The 19,416-nt window shown below is 42.1% G+C and overlaps 1 protein-coding gene across 3 annotated transcripts in view; it reads right to left on the bottom strand.

Moving 5' to 3' along the window:
• Positions 1-2,333: 2,333 nt before the first annotated feature.
• Positions 2,334-19,416, bottom strand: part of LRRK2 (leucine rich repeat kinase 2) — a 220,063-nt gene continuing 202,980 nt past the window's right edge. For 2 of the 3 annotated variants that reach the window (XM_077264815.1, XM_077264814.1), the window contains exons 48-53: positions 16,473-16,657; positions 11,265-11,417; positions 8,958-9,163; positions 8,640-8,699; positions 5,943-6,073; positions 2,334-2,697 (exon numbers count right to left, since the gene is read on the bottom strand). In XM_077264815.1, coding sequence (XP_077120930.1) covers positions 5,952-6,073; positions 8,640-8,699; positions 8,958-9,163; positions 11,265-11,417; positions 16,473-16,657 — 726 coding nt within the window. In that variant the 3' untranslated portion in view covers positions 2,334-2,697; positions 5,943-5,951. The remainder of the gene's footprint in view (positions 2,698-5,942; positions 6,074-8,639; positions 8,700-8,957; positions 9,164-11,264; positions 11,418-16,472; positions 16,658-19,416) is intronic. The other variant, XM_077264816.1, reaches the window with a different exon arrangement.

The following is a 19,416-nucleotide window of genomic DNA, read 5'->3' on the forward strand; positions in this document are numbered from 1 at the left end:
CGGAGATCTAGCTACCCCTATCAGAAGAATAATAGACCTGTCTTGCCTCCAGAGAAATATTCCCACAGAAATAGCAGCCCCCCACATATAATGACGGTGAAATGAGAGGAAGGCACAAACGTAGTTATGAAAACAGATTCAGCAAAATGAGGCCCGCTTAAGCTAGATAGCAGAGGATACAAAAGGTGAACTGCGCGGTCAGCTAAAAACCCTGCAATATACCATCCTGAAATTACTTGAACTCATGTGCCAACTCATGGTACATGAGTGGTAATTTCAGCCCACTAGAGCAACCAGCAACAGAGAATTACATATCTGCAAGCTGGACTAAAAGCATGAAAGCAAACATGAAACAGGGGAATCAGACTTAGCTTGTCCTGAAGGCCTTAGGAGCAGGTAGCAAAGGTAACAGAGACACACTGATACCTTGATAGCCGGCAAGGGAATGACAGGAAAGCCAGGTTAAATAGGAAACACCCAGCCTCTGATGGACAGGTGGAAACCAGAGGCCGCAACCCACCAAAGTCACCCAGTACCAGTCGCAACCACCAGAGGGAGCCCAAAAACAGAATCCACAACAGTCATTTTCAGGTCTCTCCAGAGACGTTCAATTGGATTTAGGTCAGGGCTCAAGAATGGTCACAGAGTTGTTCTGGGGGCACTCCTTTGTTATTTTAGCTGTGTGCTTACCATCATTGTCTTGTTGGAAGGTGAACCTTCAGCCAAGTCTGATCCGCATTTAAGGTTCATTCAATGGCAACCAGTCGTCCTGTCACTGCAGCTGAAAAACACCTCCATAGCATGATGCTGCCACCACCATGTTTCACTGTTGGGATTGTATTAGGCAGGTGATGAGCAGTGCCTGGTTTTCTCCACACACACACAGACCAGAGAATCTTATTTCTCATAGTCTGGGAGTCTTTCATTTGTTTTGTTTTTTAGCAAACTCTATGCAGGCTTTCATAGGTCTTGCACTGAGGGGAGGCTTCCGTTGAGCCACTCTGCCATAAAGGCCCGACTGGTGGAGGGCTGCAGTAATAGTTGACTTTGTGGAACTTTCTCCCATCTCTCGACTGCATCTCTGGAGCTCAGCCACAGTGATCTTGGGGTTCTTCTTTACCTTTCTCACCAAGGCTCTTCTCCCATGATTGCTCAGATTGGATGAATGGCCAGGTCTAGGAAGACTTCCGGTGTTCCCAAAATTCTTCAATTTAAGGATTAATGACGCCACTGGCGCTCTTAGGAACATTTAGTACTGCAGAAATTCTGTTGTAACCTTGGCTAGATCAGGGCTTTGCCACAATTCTGTCTCTGAGCGCCTTGGCCAGTTCCTTGGAGTAGAACCATCTCAGGAGGATCACAAGGAAATGGACAGCATGTGACTTAAATATGAATGTCTGAGCAAAGGGTCTGAATAATTATGATCATGTGATATTTCAGTTTTTCCTTTTTAATAAATTTGCAAAAAATTCTACATTTCTGGGTTTTTTCAGTCAAGATGGGGTGCAGAGTGTACATTAATGAGGAAAAAAAAATAACTTTTTCTAATTTACCAAATGGCTGCAATGAAACAGAGTGAATAATTTAAAGGGGTCTAAATACTTTCTGTACCCACTGTAGCCCTATGTATACACCTATACTATCTCACCCTATTACCATCTTATCATGTAGCCATTCAGTTTAGTAATATTCATTATCAATTTTAATACTTGGTGTCACACTGGGGGTGAAAACATTATTCTGTACTTGATAACTATTTTACCATGGCACTAAGTTGTTGTGTTCAGGGGTGATTTCCTCTTTGTGGGAGCTCCTGCGCACTGGTCCTCTGAAGACAGTGGGTGGCGCATGCACAGTTTGACAGGATCGATTGCCAATAATACTGTGCATGCGCTGCCTTTGGTGCCATTCTGTTGTAGTATAAAAAAATAAAAAAGAGAATAGCTCCAGCAACAAGTCGGCGATGGCAGCGCTTGCGCAGTAGTATCTACTGGAATGCGATAGATGATACTGTGCATGTGCCGCCATTTTGATGAAGTGATTTTTTTTTTTAAACAAGGCTACATATGCAGAAACTGACACATGATTGACGGCGTCTGCGCACTTTTTGATGACGCAACTTTTTTTTTTTTTCAAATACACACATTAGTATATTTATTATTTAAACTAGGGGGCAGGACAGTGAGGGATCAGTGACCGGTCAGCAGTCTGTATTATGTATATCCCTAATCAGAGCACCACATGAAGATCCCCAACAGGCTGCCCTGGAGCACGAGCATATTATTAGCTCAAAACTGAAAATAAAGATTAAAAAAAAACAACCAGAAGACAGATTTCATCAGCCCAGGTAGCATTTTAATCAGTATAAAGGCGCCCGCCTAACACTGTCTGTAGTTTACTGTGCACAATCCTGCTGACAGGTTCCCTTTAAATATAAAAAAATCTGCAGAATATATCAGAAATATATACTGATATTTACATACATATTATACATGCACAAAATAAGACAAAATATTAAATGTATATCTAAAATAAATCAATATGAAGATGGATTCATTATGAATAGACACTGAAGTACAATATACATAATTTTTTTCTTTGTCTTCATACAGTAGCTCTCCAGGAGCAGTATGGGGTAGGGTTGCAGTCATGTTGAGGTTTTCGTCAAAGGCAAAATGTTGATAGATGATTCTACTGCTAAAAGAAAACATTTGCTATAAGTGATGATCCTACAACTATAAAAGGTGCTATTTTGATCATAAATAACTATTTTACTACAAATCGAACAAGTGTGTAATACTTCAGAAGTACCCATTCTATTGGATGGTATGAGATAAACAGGTTGTTTGGTGAAAACAAGTTATTACTGTTCGACAGCCGCGAGACATGCAGCCGTGGCGATTCACACACTGTATTTGAGCACACTGATACTATATTAGCACAAGAGCATGCTGAGATAACACCTTATCCGGGCACGTTCGCTCATCACCGGTAATTACCTATCTGGGACTCACACTGATTGTCAGAACACGAAATTGTTTTCCCTAACGGGGCACTTTTATCCCATTCATTCTCTATGGTACTGCCATAAACAAACAAGCACAGCGGTTGGCAATCCTATACAGTTGAGCATATGATCGGCCGTTCTATCCATTCTAACTAGCTAAGGAGTTCCCTATTCTGTCAGTGTCCCCCGACAATTAATAAGTTCTGTAAATGGGTTGTCTGGTGACAACAAACTATCCCCTATGCAACCCTTTCCTGATGGGCACTTTTTTACGATTTTCAGCTTTCATTTTTTTTTCCGCCTCATTCCAATAACTATAACTTTTTATTTTTTTATCCTCATAGCTGTATGAGGACTGTTTTTTTAACACTAAAATTTTTAGTTTTAAATGACCCAATTTAATGTATTATTTATTGTACAGGAAAAACGGGAATAATCCAGCTGTGATTAACATGGACAAAAAATGCACCCGCAAAACCTTTGTTTCTACTGAATTCATTAATTACAGTGACACTAAACTTGTAGTTTGTTTCTGAATTTTTTTTCAACACCTAAAAAAAACATATATATATATTTTTTTTTAATGAAACAAACTGCAAGTGTTGCCATTTTCCGAGACCCCTTAACATTTTCATATTTGCATTAATGGAGGCTTCCATCTTGCTTATGTTTATATTCTTAGGGCAGCACGCTGACTCAGTGGTTAGCATTACAGCCTTACTGAGCTGGGGTCCTGGCTTCAAATCCCACCATCTGTAAGATGTTTGTATGTTCTCCCCGTGTTTGCGTGGGTTTCCTCCGAGTACTCCAGTTTTCTCCCATACTCTGAAGACATACTGATAAGGAATCTAGATTGTGAGCCTCAATGGGGAATGTTGTGATGATGTCTATAAAGCGCTAAGGAAATAATGGCGCTATATAAGTGAGTAAATTAAATAAAGAGTATTTTGGGGTAGTGACTATGTTTTGATTACTTCTCATTGCATTTATTGCGGTGTTGCTGAGACCAAAAATACACATTTCTGGGGTTTTGATTTTTTTTCTCCTTAAGAGTTAAACATTAAACATTTTGATAAATCAAATGGATGTAGCAATATCCAATATGTGTAAAAGAAATATTTTTTTTTACAATGAGCTAAAAGGGGGCAATTAGAATTTTGAATTTTTTTTTTATATTTTTAAAAACATTTTTTTGTCTTCTTAGTGAACCTTCAACCTGTGATCGTCCGGACGATTGTTTATCCTATATACTGTAATAACACAGCATTGCAGTATTTTGTAAAGAATCATGGTCCTATATGAACACAAGCCACAGAGTGGTCTTTATAGGAGCACAACCAAGGCAGACTGGCAACTATGGGAACACATTGGCACTCATATCGCAGCAAAGCCAATGGGTGTGTGGAGTGCTGCGCCAGGGACAGTGCTCTGTAGAAGCTGCCGTCACAGATTGACAGACATGTATGGGGTTAACAGCAGCAGGTAGAGCTCAGCTGTGCTGTTAGAGACAAATAAAGGCTGTGCCACACAGCCAGGGTCTGCTGGGAATGACACAGGTTCAGCTCCTGAGCCTGCATCAAAGATGGAGTTCCGCCATATGACATAATAGTACATCGCATGTTGGGTAGGAAACAGCCTGGGTGCACATAATTTTTATTTGAGGACATTTAAACTTTTTATAGTTATACAACTTTGTTATAGGCATTTAGAGATTAAAATAGTGACTAAATCATCTCAAATCTTTTTTTTCCCTGTAAATGAACAGTTAACTTACACCCTTTACTCCGGAGCCTGTATTCACATTGATTACCAGGCCAAATTTTACAATTCTGACCAGTGTCACTTTATATGGTAATAACTCTGGAACTCTTCAACGGATCTAACGTGCTTTTTTATGCCGTTCCCTGGTAAACGTGATATGGCAGAGCGATACCACAAACATTTTTTAATTTAATTTTATCTTTTATGTTTTGGTGCTTTTACAATAATTTTTTTTGGGGAAAATAGAATTGTTTTTGCACCACTTTATTCTGAAAGTTATAACTTTTTTTTATTTCTCAACTGGCAGAGCTGTATTGTGTGTTGTTTTTTCGATGGGACAAGATGGCATTTTCAGCGATACCATTTTTATTTACATTCTACTTTTTGATCGTGTTTTAAGTCCACTTTTTGAGGAATAAACATAATGTTTTGCCTTTTTTTTTTTTCCAGTGTACACTTAAGGGGTTAACTACTGTGACAGTTTGATAGTTTGGGTCGGAAGCGGCGATGCTAAATATGCATGCTTTGTTTATTTTTGTTTTGACATATAAGTATATCGAAAAATGTATGTATATACTTTGATCGCAATGCATTATACCTGTCGGTACTACACCAACAGAAGCCTCGTACACCAGGCTCCGAGCATGGTCTAACAGGCTTGTCTTATCTGGCTGACCGGGAGTTCGTCATTACGATCTTGAGTTGCAATGGCAATGATCAAGCCCTCACCATGTCGCGGGGGTGCCGATGGGAAGGAAGAGGAAGCCCCTCCCCACAGTCTCTTAAATGCTGTGATTGATATCAGTCGCAACATTTAGGGGGTTAAATGGCCAATGGTGGTGCGGGCACTGCTCCTGGCAGTGACAGCTGGATCTCAGTTATTACTTACGCCGAGCTCCCAGGGTCAATTGCGCAGGCACAACGCTTGTGCCTGCACGATTGTCATGACATAAGTTTATGTCATAAGTTATGAACCCCTTTCTGACCATGACGTAAACTTAAGTCAAAGGATGTGAAGGGGTTAATGTCAGATCTACAAAACTATGCTACCAGTTTCACAAAATACTGAGTCCCAAGCCATCGTAAGTAGTTAAAGGTTATATGCATATGAGGTACATGGACTGCTGAGTGACATATACAGCACTACGACTTACCACTGTTTTCTATGACTTACCAGCGTCTATCAGTCCAGTGATAAACCTCTTGATTTTTCTGCCAGCTCCTGTCTTATTTCATTATGCTTCTTAAGGTTTTGTACCTCATGAGGAAGGTTCATATCCCACACAGAAAGAAATGACTGTATTTCTGAAATACCAGAAAACACATTAGAAGTCTAGATATTAAAGGGAACCTGTCACCCCGTTTTTTCCGTATGAGATAAAAATACTGTTAAATAGGACCTGAGCTGTGCATTACAATAGTGTATTTTGTGGACCCCGATTCCCCACCTATGCTGCCGAAATACGTTACCAAAGTAGTCGTTTTCGCCTGTCAATCAGGCTGGTCTGGTCAGATGGGTGTGGTGTCTTCCCCCAGATCTTGCTTAGTTTTCCGTTGGTGGCGTAGTGGTGTGCGCATGCCCAAGTCCAGAATCCACTGCACAGGGGAGGGAAAATAGCGCGATCTGCGCTATTCCCCTGGTGATCGGTGGGGGCGGCCATCTTCCTGTGGCCGCGCGTGCGCAGATCGAGCGCTCTGCTGCCCGGGGCTTCAGGAAAATGGCCGCGGGATGCCGCGCGTGCGCAGATGGAGATCGCGGCGGACATATTCCTGAAGCAGAGTTCGCCAAAAAAAATGGCGCCATTTTCCTATACCCGTAGCGTCTTCACTTTTCGTGATCTGGGGTTGGGTGAGAGCTTATTTTTTGCGTGCCGAGCTGACGTTTTTAGTGATACCATTTTGGTGCAGATACGTTATTTTTATCGCCCGTTATTGCATTTTAATGCAATGTTGCGGCGACCAAAAAAACGTAATTTTGGCCTTTCAAATTTTTTTCTCGCTACACCGTTTAGCGATCAGGTTAGTCCTTTTTTTATTGATAGATCGGGCGATTCTGAACGCGGCGATACCAAATATGTGTATATTTTATTTTATTTTTATTGTTTTATTTTGAATGGGGCGAAAGGGGGGTGATTTAAACTTTTATATTTTTTTTATTTATTTCATATTTTTTTAAGCATTTTTTTTTTTTTTTACTTTTGCCATGCTTCAATAGCCTTCAATGGCATAACCTGATCGGCTCAGCTACATAGCAGCGATCATCAGATCGCTCCTATGTAGCTGAATTACAGGCTTGCTATGAGCGCCGACCACAGGGTGGCGCTCACAGCAAGCCGGCATCAGTAACCATAGAGGTCTCAAGGAGACCTCTGGTTACTATGCCGACACATCGCTGACCCCCGATCATGTGACGGGGGTCGGCGATGAGCGCATTTCTGGCCGCGCGGCCGGAAGCGGTAGTTAAATGCCGCTGTCAGCGTTTGACAGCGGAATTAAACTAGTTAATAGCGGCGGGTGGATCGCGATTCAACTCGCCGCTATTGCGTGCACATGTCAGCTGTTCAAAACAGCTGACATGTCGCGGCTTTGATGTGGGCTCACCGCCGGAGCCCACATCAAAGCAGGGGGACCTGACCTCAGACGTACTATCCCGTCCGAGGTCAGAAAGGGGTTAAAAATTGTCTGTCTGACCGTGTACCGAACATACCACATCTCCTGGGCAGGGAAGGAAGCAAAATACAATACTGACATTACAGCAGGGGATCACAGAGGATTCATTTTGTGAGGTAAAATATTTCACTGACTGGTTTTAAAAAATATTTTACCTCACAAAAGGGAAAGAGAGAGTGGATAGGTGGGTGAGCACATAGGGGGAGAGATTCTCAACGCTGCAAAGCCTGACCCCATCGTTACATTACCACCCTCCCGATGCGATAGCATCAGGCCTCCATCTAGTACTTTCTATAACAAAGTATTGTTATAACCTTAAGGCCACGTTCACACTTTGCGGCGTCCCTCTGCGGGTTCTCCCGCAGCGGATTTGATAAATCTGCAGGGCAAAACCGCTGCGGTTATCACTGCAGATTTATCGCGGTTTGTTCGGCGGTTTCCGCTGCGGGTTTCCGCCTATACTATTGATGCTGCATATGCAGCAATATGCAGCATCAATAGTAATGTAAAAATAAAAAAAAAAGTTTATATACTCACCTTCTGACGTCTCGATCTCCTCGGCGCTGCACAAGGCGCTCCGGTTCCAAAGATGCTGTGCGAGAAGAACCCTTCGTGACGTCACGGTCATGTGACCGCGACGTCACGGACATGTGACCGCGACGTCACCGCAGGTCCTGTTCGCACAGCAACTCTGACCGGCCGGCCGCGTGCAGCGCTGAGAGGTGAGTATAACATGATTTTTTATTTTAATTATTTTTTTTACCCCAAATATGGTTCCCAGGGCCTGGAGGAGAGTCTCCTCTCCTCCACCCCGGGTACCACCCGCACATTATCCGCTTACTTCCCGCAACGTGGGCACAGCCCCATGCGGGAAGTAAGCGGTTCAATGCATTCCTATGGGTGCAGAATCGCAGCGATTCTGCACAAAGAAGTGACATGCTGCGGGTTGTAAACCGCTGCGTTTCTGCGCGGTTTTTCCCGCAGCATGTGCACTGCGGTTTGCGGTTTCCATAGGGTTTACATGTAAATGTAAACGCAATAGAAACTGCTGCGGACCCGCAGCATCAAAATTGCCACGGATCCGCGGTAAAAAACGCAAAGTGTGAACATGGCCTAAGGCTTTTTAAACAAATAAAAGCATTCCTATTTTTTTAATTTTAAAGAATAAAAGGGAACAAATGCTTCAGAAACAGACATTTACCTTTATGTTGTGAGCCGCGGCATCCTAATACAAGCACAACATTCTTTACATTTCCCTTGTCTAGGAATAAAAAGAAATAAAAAATAAATAAAATAACAGACCTATAAGTAGCATGTTGCATTCCAAAATAACAATATCTATGAAAAGCTAAAATATTAAAAATCAGATCTGCAGTATTTCCATTAAATTTGCATTGTCTACACAGCAGCTTGAAAAATTCTATGTTCCAGTAATTCTTAGTTTTGGGCACGAGGTCAGATGATATAAACTATAAAAAAGGCAGCTAAAACGATGCATTCTCGTCTCATATACATCTACCTAGCTGAGAAGGAACCATGCAGCGAATAGAGTCACAGAAACTAGAGATGATTCTTATCGGTCGTCGAGTCGAAATGTCAATAAGCAAGATATGTCCTCCGCCTGTTCCAACCCAAAGAGCCGTATTTTTCTGTAAAAACATCGCTTTGACTCGAGCAGTATAAGCATCTTCTTTATTTAATTTTCTCTGCTTTGCAATTTCTTCTCTAAAACAGAAAAACACTATTGTCAAAAGTGCATTCTTGTACACAAGGCAGACCATCTCCTGACATGTTTCCGTGAGAAATATACATGTAATTCCCAGAAAACAACAATTCTAGAACAGATTTCCTTACAACCCTATATTGTACAGCTACTCATTCCTACTAGATATCTACGAATGCATTGACAGCACAACTTGATACAGTCAGCACTGACTGGAACAGTATATAATATATGGGCCGTGAAAAAAATGGGAAAATCCAGCAACCGAAAAAGTCATAAAACATCACATTTATTAGTAGATTAAAACATGAAAGGGAAAAATGTAAAAAACATGATAACAGTCGATGCGTTTTGAGCTACACTAGCTCTTAATCAGATCTAGTGTAGCTCGAAACGCGTCAACCGTTCATGTTTTAATCTACTAATGTGATGTTTTAGGACTTTTGCGGTTGCTGGATTTTCCCTTTTTTTTCACGGTTCACTTACTCAGGAAACCAGCCTGAAGTCTCTGTGCACGGCACCCTTATTCCAGGAATCTCTCAACCTGGTGAGCTGATGGTTGCTCCATTGTGTGTTTCTATAAAATATATGGACATCTTCTATATAATGGTGGATACGATCTTCTGGCCAAAGCCTGGATGGGCAACACCTTGCGCAGTGCGGCGCCGGAGTCAGTGTGCGCGCATACCTCACTACGGCGCCATTTTATTCAAGACGTTGTCTATGCAAATTCGCTTACACAGCGTCTTCAACAAAATGGCGGGGGATATTATGGAATGTGCGTGCACTGACTCCGGCGCCACACTGCGCTGGCCATAGGGATAATAGCAATAGGCGGCTTGTGCGCACTGCTATGTTGACGTTGTAGAACATTACTTCAAAGAAATAGCGCTGAGTCAGCATGTGCGCATATCGCGATCTCCGGCGCCATTTTATTAAAAGCACTGTATAAATGGATCAATAAAAATGCCCGCCACCTGGGCATAGAGTGAGTTCAATATCTAGTATATTATATATGTAAACACCATCAACCAGTAATATCCAGCTGTCAATATATTCCCACATTTTCAGGAGGAGTAACTGAGGAACATTACAACAAAGATTAATAAGAATAAATGATTCAAAATAATAAAACAAAAATGTATCAAGGCGACTGTCACAAATGATGACAGATCCACTTTATAACAAATTTGTTTCCACATACCGGTACTTTATGGTTACAACAATATACCGTAACTACCGTAACCTACATTATCAGCTGGACAAATATTGCATTTACCATCATAGAAGTGAGAAAACTAATGATACTGATAAATAGGATTTGTTTAGGTGCCACTATAAACTGCGGTTCTTGTAGCCAGTAGGGCAGATGTATCAGGCTAGTGGCCCGGAGCACAGAACCTCGTGTAGCAATTGACCGTATCTGACAATCCCAGTACACAGGCAATCATGCTGATAAGACTCTGGTCACATGTCAGTTTATCTTTTCCTGTTGTCTGCTCGCATTCCTTTGTCATACAGAAGGGACCACAATGCTTATATGGGATCTGTCTGCGTTATGTTCTTTTACAGAAAGTCCTGCCTGCGGGATCTTTTTTATTTTTTCTGTTCAAAACACAAACGGAAAGTGAATAGACCCAGTAGTAACCCCCCCCTACTGCTTCGATTTCAAACAGGAAGAGCCCAAGATGCCTAGAGATTGTTCACACGCTGCATTTTTGCCAAGGAAAAAAACACCGCGTTTTGCAACACCAGCAAAGTGAATGAGATTTCTCAAACCAATGCGCATGCGGCTTAGTTTTTCCTTGAAGATATGAACCAAAGCGTTTTTGTTTTTTTCAAACCTTCAGCATGTCAACTCTTTCAGCATTCTTACAGCATTTTTCAGCCAAATAACTGTGTAACAAAATGCATAAATAAATGCACGTAAAAACCCACGTATTCTACGCAGCGTGTTTTCTACCAAACAGAAAAATGCTGCAAATACCGAGCATATGCACACAGCCCGATTCCACACACAGTCCTGTTTTCCTGTTATAAATGGAAGCGTAAACGGACATTGTGAACAGATCCTTGCAGAGAAAAAAGTAAGCAATTATTTACTTTAGCAGCTGGGCACAGTCAAGCACTTCACATAGTTTCTCTGTCTTTTTATCCCAAATCTCCACATACGGACTGTATTTTTTTGCCACATAGATGTATTTGTCAACCGCAACAGAAGTGATATTTGAATCACTCACTGATCCATGTGAAAACCTAGAAATAAAACACAACACATTCAAGCCATGAAGTCTTAGCAAAACATGAGGACAAGAATTTAAATAAAAACAGTGTGAATTAAAGGGAATCTGTCAGCAGGTTTTTGCTATGTGATCTGAGGACAGCATGAAGTAGGGGTTAAAGCACAGAATTCAACAATGTGTCACTTAACAAGCTGTGTGCTGCTGTTTACTTACACTACAGGTTTTCTCACTTGGACATTATCATTGCTCTAACTAGCTGCCACATGTCAGACTGACCCCGCCCCCTTCTGCGATAAGCAGACCTTTGTCTATAAACAATGTACATATAGGGGGTAGATTCTTCAGCTCCGTTGCAAAAACTCTGTGTCACAACTGCTGCACCCAGTAATCTAAGTGACACATCATTGGAATCAGGGTCTCTTTGCCTACCATCAGGCTGCTCTCAGATGATATAACTTTACAATTAAACCCATACTAAATGTCAAGGGCACAGAAAACTGAATGAACTCTATGCACCACAAGAGAAGACCACAGTAGAAAGTACCAAAATTAAAATACAATTTATTTAAACAAGATTAAAATACATATGTATTAAGAGTAGAAGTTTTTAGCGATACCATTTCGGTGTAGAAACGATATTTTTATCGCCCATTATTGTATTTTACTGCAATGCAGTGGTGACCAAAAAAAACATAATTTTGGCATTTTGACTTTTTTCTCGTTCCGCCGTTTAGCGATCTGGTTAATTCTTTTTATATACTGATAGATTGGGCGATTCTGAATATGTGTATAACGTGTATATTTGATTTTTTATTTTTTTTATTGTTTTATTTTGAATGGGGTGAAAGGGGGCAATTTGAACTTTTATATTTTTTAATATTTTTAAAATCTTTTTTTTTTTTACTTCTTGCATGCTTCAATAGTCTGCATGGGAGACTAGAAGCTGAAATACTTTGATCGTCTCTGCTATACACAGGCGATGATCAGCTCGCCTGTGTAGCAGAAATGCTCACTTGCTATGAGCGCCAACCACTAAAATTGGTAAAATTGCAAAGTGCTTTTAAAAAAAGAACTTCGTAATTTACTTGTAAGTGCACTTTTAATATCAGACACAGGAATTGACACCTTACCCATCCGAAAAGAGCTGAAACTGGATAATTCTGTTTAACTTAATTTTATCTGTGTTTTAATACTTAGTGGTATTCTCACAAAAAAAAAATCTTCCAGCCACTTTAATAGCTTACCAGTGGCTCCTGTTCCCAATAGTGCGGCTTTTATTGATACACTTATCTTTGTGGTTGACAGGCTAGCACACAGTGCCTGCTGCACTACCATCAGCTTTCACTCCCTATCAGCACTTGTTGCAATACAGTGCCCCGTAGAGCACTCAGTGAGAACCAGAGAGTTTTTTAGACTTTGCGAGATTTTTTAGACTTTGCGAGATTTCAATACAAGTCACATGAGTCTTCAATCCAACTTGTCTGCAACTTTGCTGTTTTAATTACAGAAAAATCAGAGCTCTAAAATAGTTGTGCGATGGCAAGTCACACAAATGTTTTTGTCATGCAACTTTTCATACTATGTCATAGCCATAATTAAGTATGGCTTTTAACGTACAGTGGAAAATCTCTTTTAGAGCATGATGAGGTCTAATGGGAAATCCTAAAGTGTGTATTTTATTATATAAATTATGCTCTTTCCACTTATGGATTATGGCCCCAACAGTGCTCACTGAAACCTACAGTAATTTAGAAATTCTTCTCTAACCAATGCCATCAACAAGTTTTACAACAATAAGGTTGTGAAGGTCTTGAGACAGCTCACTGGTTTTACCCATTGAGAGGTTTCTTGTGTGGCACCTTCGTAATGAGACACCTTTTTATAGGCGATCAGTTGAACCAGCTGATATTTTTCACTAAGTGGCAGGATTGCTTTCTAACTAATGATAGATTTCAGCTGGTGACATAACTTTCCGTGGCTTTCTACACCTCTTTCTCATGTGTTCAATACTTTTCCCCTGTATCTTTTCTCATTATTACACATAATTTATGGGCATGTATGGTTTGATTTCTTTCACTTTGTGGACTGGTTGGGTTGATACTGACATCTGGTGAGAATTTCATGTCAATAGCATCTATGGAAATATATTTACTTAGGAAATGATGAATGAGCAAAACTCTAGTTCATTAGGTGAAATTATCTCTTGCTTTGCACAAAAGATCAACAAGACCTTTGCTACCAAGATCAATAGCAGCCTGTACGCATCGAACAATCACAAATCGCTCAGTAAGCATACATGTAAAACAGGGTGTTAACCCCTTAACAACCGCCGACATGCCTTTTAACACCGGCAGTCAAGGGGCCTTATTCCTCAGAGCCGCTTTTTAATGGCGCCGAAAAATAAATGTATAGCGCCCCAAGCGTCAGAAAATCTCCGGGGGTGGCTGAGACTTTGGAGAACATGATTTGGGACGATTTTTACCGTCCCCAGTCACGTGATCACCGGCGATCACAAAAAAACGGCGATCACAAAAAAAAAAAAAGAAAAAAAGTCTGGTTTTCCCATTAATTTCTCTCTTCTCTGATATGATCTAGCATACCAGAGGAGAGAGAAATGGGGTCCACCGAGCCACCCCGGTATCTCTGGCTCCATCCCTCCATGTCATCTTCCTGTAAGAAAATGGCGGGTGCATGCGCAGCGCGGCCTCTGAGATCTGTCGGCCGGTACCCGGTAACAATAGGAGATTTTTCCTATTGGTTCATTTTGATTACTTCTCAATCTATACACTCGGCCTGGGACAACTCATAAGGTCCTATGGCTTCCAGTACCATCTATATGCTGATGACACTCAGATCTACCTCTCGGGCCCAGATGTCACCTCTCTGCTCTCCAGAATCCCAGAGTGTCTATCAGCCATATCCTCCTTCTCCTCTCGCTTCCTCAAACTCAACGTGGACAAATCTGAACTAATTATCTTTCCTCCATCTCGCATATCTTCCCTACCTGATCTATCAAAATAAATGAAATCACACTTTCCCCTGTCCCCAAAATCTGCTGCCTCGGAGTAACCCTTGACTCTGCCCTGTCCTTCAAACACACCCAAGCTCTCGCCACCTCCTGTCGCCTCCAGCTCAAAAATATTTCCAGAATCCATACTTTCCTCAACCCTCACTCTACCAAAATACTTGTGCATGCCCTAATCTCCCGCCTCGACTACTGCAACATCCTACTTTGTGGCCTACCTTATAACACTCTCTCATCCCTCCAGTCCGTCCTTAACTCTGCTGCCCAACTAATTAACCTATCTCCTCGCTACACTCCTGCTATCCCTCTTTACAAATCCCTTCACGGGCTCCCAATTTCCCTGCGTATTTAGTTTAAGCTCCTAACACTGACCTACCAAGCCATCCATAATCTCTCAATATCTTCCCTCACGTAATCTCCGGTTCTTCCAAGACCTCCTTCTCTCCTCCACACTTATTCGCTCCTCACCCAATCACCTCCAAGACTTCTCCCGAATATCCCCCATCATCTGGAATTCTGTTCCCCAACAGGTCCGGTTATCCACCACATTTGGATCCTTCAAAAGAAACTTGAAAACCCATCTCTTCAATAAAGCTTACAACCTGTAATGACCACACGGCTACCTCAACACCATCGGAGCTACTGCAACCCCCAACCTACTGTCTCCTTCCCTACCATCCTGTAGAATGTAAGCCGGCAAGGGCAGGGTCCTCTTCCCTCTGTACCAGTCTGTCATTGTTAGTTGGTTTACTGTAAGTGATATTTGTATTTTGATGTAACTCCTTCTCATGTACAGCACCATGGAATTAATGGTGCTATATAAATAAATAATAATAATCACTGTGATAGGCCCTATCACAGTGATCAAAATAAAAAAGATTAGTAAATTGACCCCCTTTTGTCACCCCCTTAGTTAGATAAAAATAATAAAATAAAAAAATGTATTTTTTTGCATTCTTTGCAGTTAGGGTTAGGTTTGGAGCTAGGGTTAGGGTTGTGTTGGTGTTAGGGTTCCGGAGACATCCGCATACATCCGCCCGACCTGCGTACCTAATGTTAAAGATAGGTACGCAGGCCGCATGCGGAAGTGGGCGGAGCTGAGGGGTGGAGGTGCGGCCAAGGGCGAGGCTTCACGGATGAAGTCCGCAGCCCTCTGCAGCTCAGCAAAACGCTAGTGTGAAACTAGCCAAACACAGTCTATAATTATTTTTTTTTTTTACTAATCTTAGTTTCATTTTGTACCATTTTTGCATTCAATAAATAATGACTTCATGTTTTCCCTGGTCTGAAATTAACAGGCTTATTACCATAAATTAGCTGGAAGCCAAAAGTGACTACGTGCTGGTAAGCTCTGCAGAAAAAGCAAGCACTTATTCTCTATAAACTGGGTGTGTTTTTATTTATTAAGTATCTAACACTAAATAAATGTGTACTTTAACGACAGCCAAAGTGAGACAAAAAATTAAACAGGCTACTTTCACACTAGCGTCGTACTCGGCCCGTCGCAGTGCGTTGGGCCGACGTACCGACGCTAGCAGTGAATGCGCCGCACAACGGGGCCAGCGGATGCTGTTTTTCCAGGCATCCGCTGCCCCATTGTGAGGTGCGGGGAGGTGGGGGCGGAGTTCCGGCACAAAAAAAATGTTACATGTAACGTTTTTTGCTGCCGGTGGTCCGCCAAAACACGACGCAACCGTCGCACGACGGTTGCAACGTGTGTGCATACGTCGCAATGCGTCGCCAATATAAATCTATGGGGAAAAAACGCATCCTGCAGACAACTTTGCAGGATGCGTTTTTTCGCCAAAATGACGCATTGCGACGTATGCAAAAAAACGCTAGTGTGAAAGTACCCCAAGATGTATTGTATAGGGCACTGCCAACAAGAAACTTGTCCCTCCTGAACAAGCTGTAACCAGAAAGGGTACAGATCAGAAAATGTGGGTTTCTCCATTATAAAGAAGTATAGTGCCTCAATTAATAGAAAGTAATACACAGTCATTTGCAGAATGACAAAAAATTGAAGTTGAGATTTAGACTCACGGCATGGCGTTTTTTGTTTCAATAGTCTTTTGAACGGAAAAATCATTAGAAAGGAATAAGATTTTTGTTCCACAAATCCCCCATACAGCAGTCTTCTCAGAGGAATAGGTTGATTCGCACAAGGACATGACTGGTGTACGGATATCTCCCACATTAAGTATCTTCATAGGAGTAACATTACTGCTCTAGAATAAAAAATAATAATTTTAATAATTAGAAGCCTGAGAAACAGCTCTTCATCAACACAATGCTTATAACATGCATCATTTAAACACAGGACAAAAGGTGGAAAAGGTCAGATTATAGAACTAAGGCTATGCTATGGTCACACTAGCAGTATTTGGTCAGTATTTTACATCAGTATTTGTAGCCAAAACTAGGTGAAGAGCACTGAGAGGAAAGATATAAAAGAAACACGTCACTACTTATGCATTTTTCTCTCACTTCTAGTTTTGGCTTTGAAATACAGATTTGAAATACTGACCAAATACGGAAAATGTGACTGTAGCCTAAACAGATAGGCCAAATAAAATGGTAGAACTGATGAAAGCTTTAACTTGTAACATTTATCAATCCTGCTATGTCTCCACTTTCTAGTTATGTATCTAAATGAGAAGTTATTCTTTAAAGGGAACCTGTCACCCCCCCCCCCCAAGGTGTTTGAAACTAAAAGAGCCACCTTGTGCAGCAGTAATGCTGCATTCTGACAAGGTGGCTCTTTTAGTTATTGGTGCTGTAACTGCAGAAATACCGTATATACTCGAGTATAAGCCGACCCGAGTATAAGCCGACCCCCCTAATTTTGCCACAAAAAACTGGGAAAACTTATTGACTCGAGTATAAGCCTAGGGTGGAAAATGCAGCAGGTACCGGTGAATTTCAAAATTAAAAATAGATACTCCATACCGTTCATTATGGCCCCATAGATGCTCCACATAAAGCTGTGCCACATATAATGCTCTGCACCGTTCATTATGGCCCCATAGATGCTCCACATAAAGCTGTGCCATATATACAATGCTCTGCACCGTTGCCCCATAGCTGTGCCATATATATAATGCTCTGCACCGTTCATTATGGCCCCATAGATGCTCCACATAAAGCTGTGCCCCATATACAATGCTCTGCACCATTGCCCCATAGATACTCCACATAAAGCTGTGCCATATATACAATGCTCTGCACCGTTGCCCCATAGCTGTGCCATATATATAATGCTCTGCACCGTTGCCCCATAGCTGTGCCATATATATAATGCTCTGCACCGTTGCCCCATAGCTGTGCCATATAGTGCTCTGCACCATTGCCCCATAGCTGTGCCATATAGTGCTCTGCACCATTGCCCCATAGCTGTGCCATATAGTGCTCTGCACCATTGCCCCATAGCTGTGCCATATAGTGCTCTGCACCATTGCCCCATAGCTGTGCCATATAGTGCTCTGCACCGTCCATTATTGCCCCATAGCTGTGCCATATAGTGCTCTGCACCATTGCCCCATAGCTGTGCCATATAGTGCTCTGCACCGTCCATTATTGCCCCATAGCTGTTGCTGCTGCTGCAATAAAAAAAATAAAAAAAACATACTCGCCTGTCTTGCTTGCAGCTCCTCGGCGCCATCTTCCCGGCGTCTCTCCGCACTGACTGATCAGGCAGAGGGCGGCGCGCACACTATATGCGTCATCGCGCCCTTTGCCTGAACAGTCAGAGCGGAGAGACGCCGGGAAGATGGAGACAGCGCCCGGCGTGTGGAACGAGGACAGGTGAATATGTCATACTTACCTGCTCCCGGCGTCCCGCTCCTTCCCCCGGACAGCTGGTCTTCGGTGCCGCAGCCTCTTTCTCTATCAGCGGTCACCGGCACCGCTTCATTAGAGAAATGAATAGGCGGCTCCGCCCCTATGGGAGGTGGAGCCGCCTATTCATTTCTCTAATGAGCGGTCCCACGTGACCGCTCAGGGGAAGAGGCTGCGGCACCGAAGACAGTGTGACAGGCAGGGGGAGCGCCAGGATCGCCGGGACTAGGTAAGTATATGCCAGTGCTCACCCGCCGACCCCACCACCGATCATGACTCGAGTATAAGCCGAGAGGGGCACTTTCAGCCCCAAAATTTGGGCTGAAAATCTCGGCTTATACTCAAGTATATACGGTAATCCATTTTGTAATCTAATATATAAAGCTGAATGTGTGTATGTGTGTATGTGTATGTCCGGGATTGGCATCTGCACCGTCACAGCTACAGCCACAAAATTTTGCACAGTCACACGTCTGGAACCAGAGAGCATCATAGGCTATGTTGTGAGGCGAAATTTTAACCCCGCACGTTCCAATTCACCAAACAATTTTGCGCCTATCTACATAATGGGGAAAAAGTGAAAGGAAAAGTGTTGGAGGCCAATTGACAGCCAGACACAAAATTTTGCACAGTCACACATCTGGACCCCGAGAGCGTCATAGGCTATGTTGTGAGGCGAAATTTTAACCCCACGCGTTCCAATTCACCAAACAATTTTGCCCCTATCTACATAATGGGGAAAAAGTGAAAGGAAAAGTGTTGGAGGCAAATTGACAGCCAGAAGGAGATGCCATACAGGTATATACTATATACAGGGGAGATGATATACAGCTATATATTATATACAGGAGATGACATACAGGTATGTACTATATACAGGGGAGATGACATACATGTATATACTATATACAGGAGATGACATGCAGCTATATATTATATACAGGAGGAGATGACATACAGGTATATACTATATACAGGAGGAGATTACATACAGGTATATACTATATACAGGAGGAGATGACACACAGGTATATACTATATACAGGAGGAGATGACATACAGCTATATATTATATACAGGAGGAGATGACATACAGGTATATACAGGGGAGATGACATACAGGTATATACTATATACAGGGGAGATGACA

The sequence above is a fragment of the Ranitomeya variabilis genome, chromosome 5, assembly GCF_051348905.1.
Source record: "Ranitomeya variabilis isolate aRanVar5 chromosome 5, aRanVar5.hap1, whole genome shotgun sequence".
Taxonomy (NCBI): Eukaryota; Metazoa; Chordata; class Amphibia; order Anura; family Dendrobatidae; genus Ranitomeya; species Ranitomeya variabilis.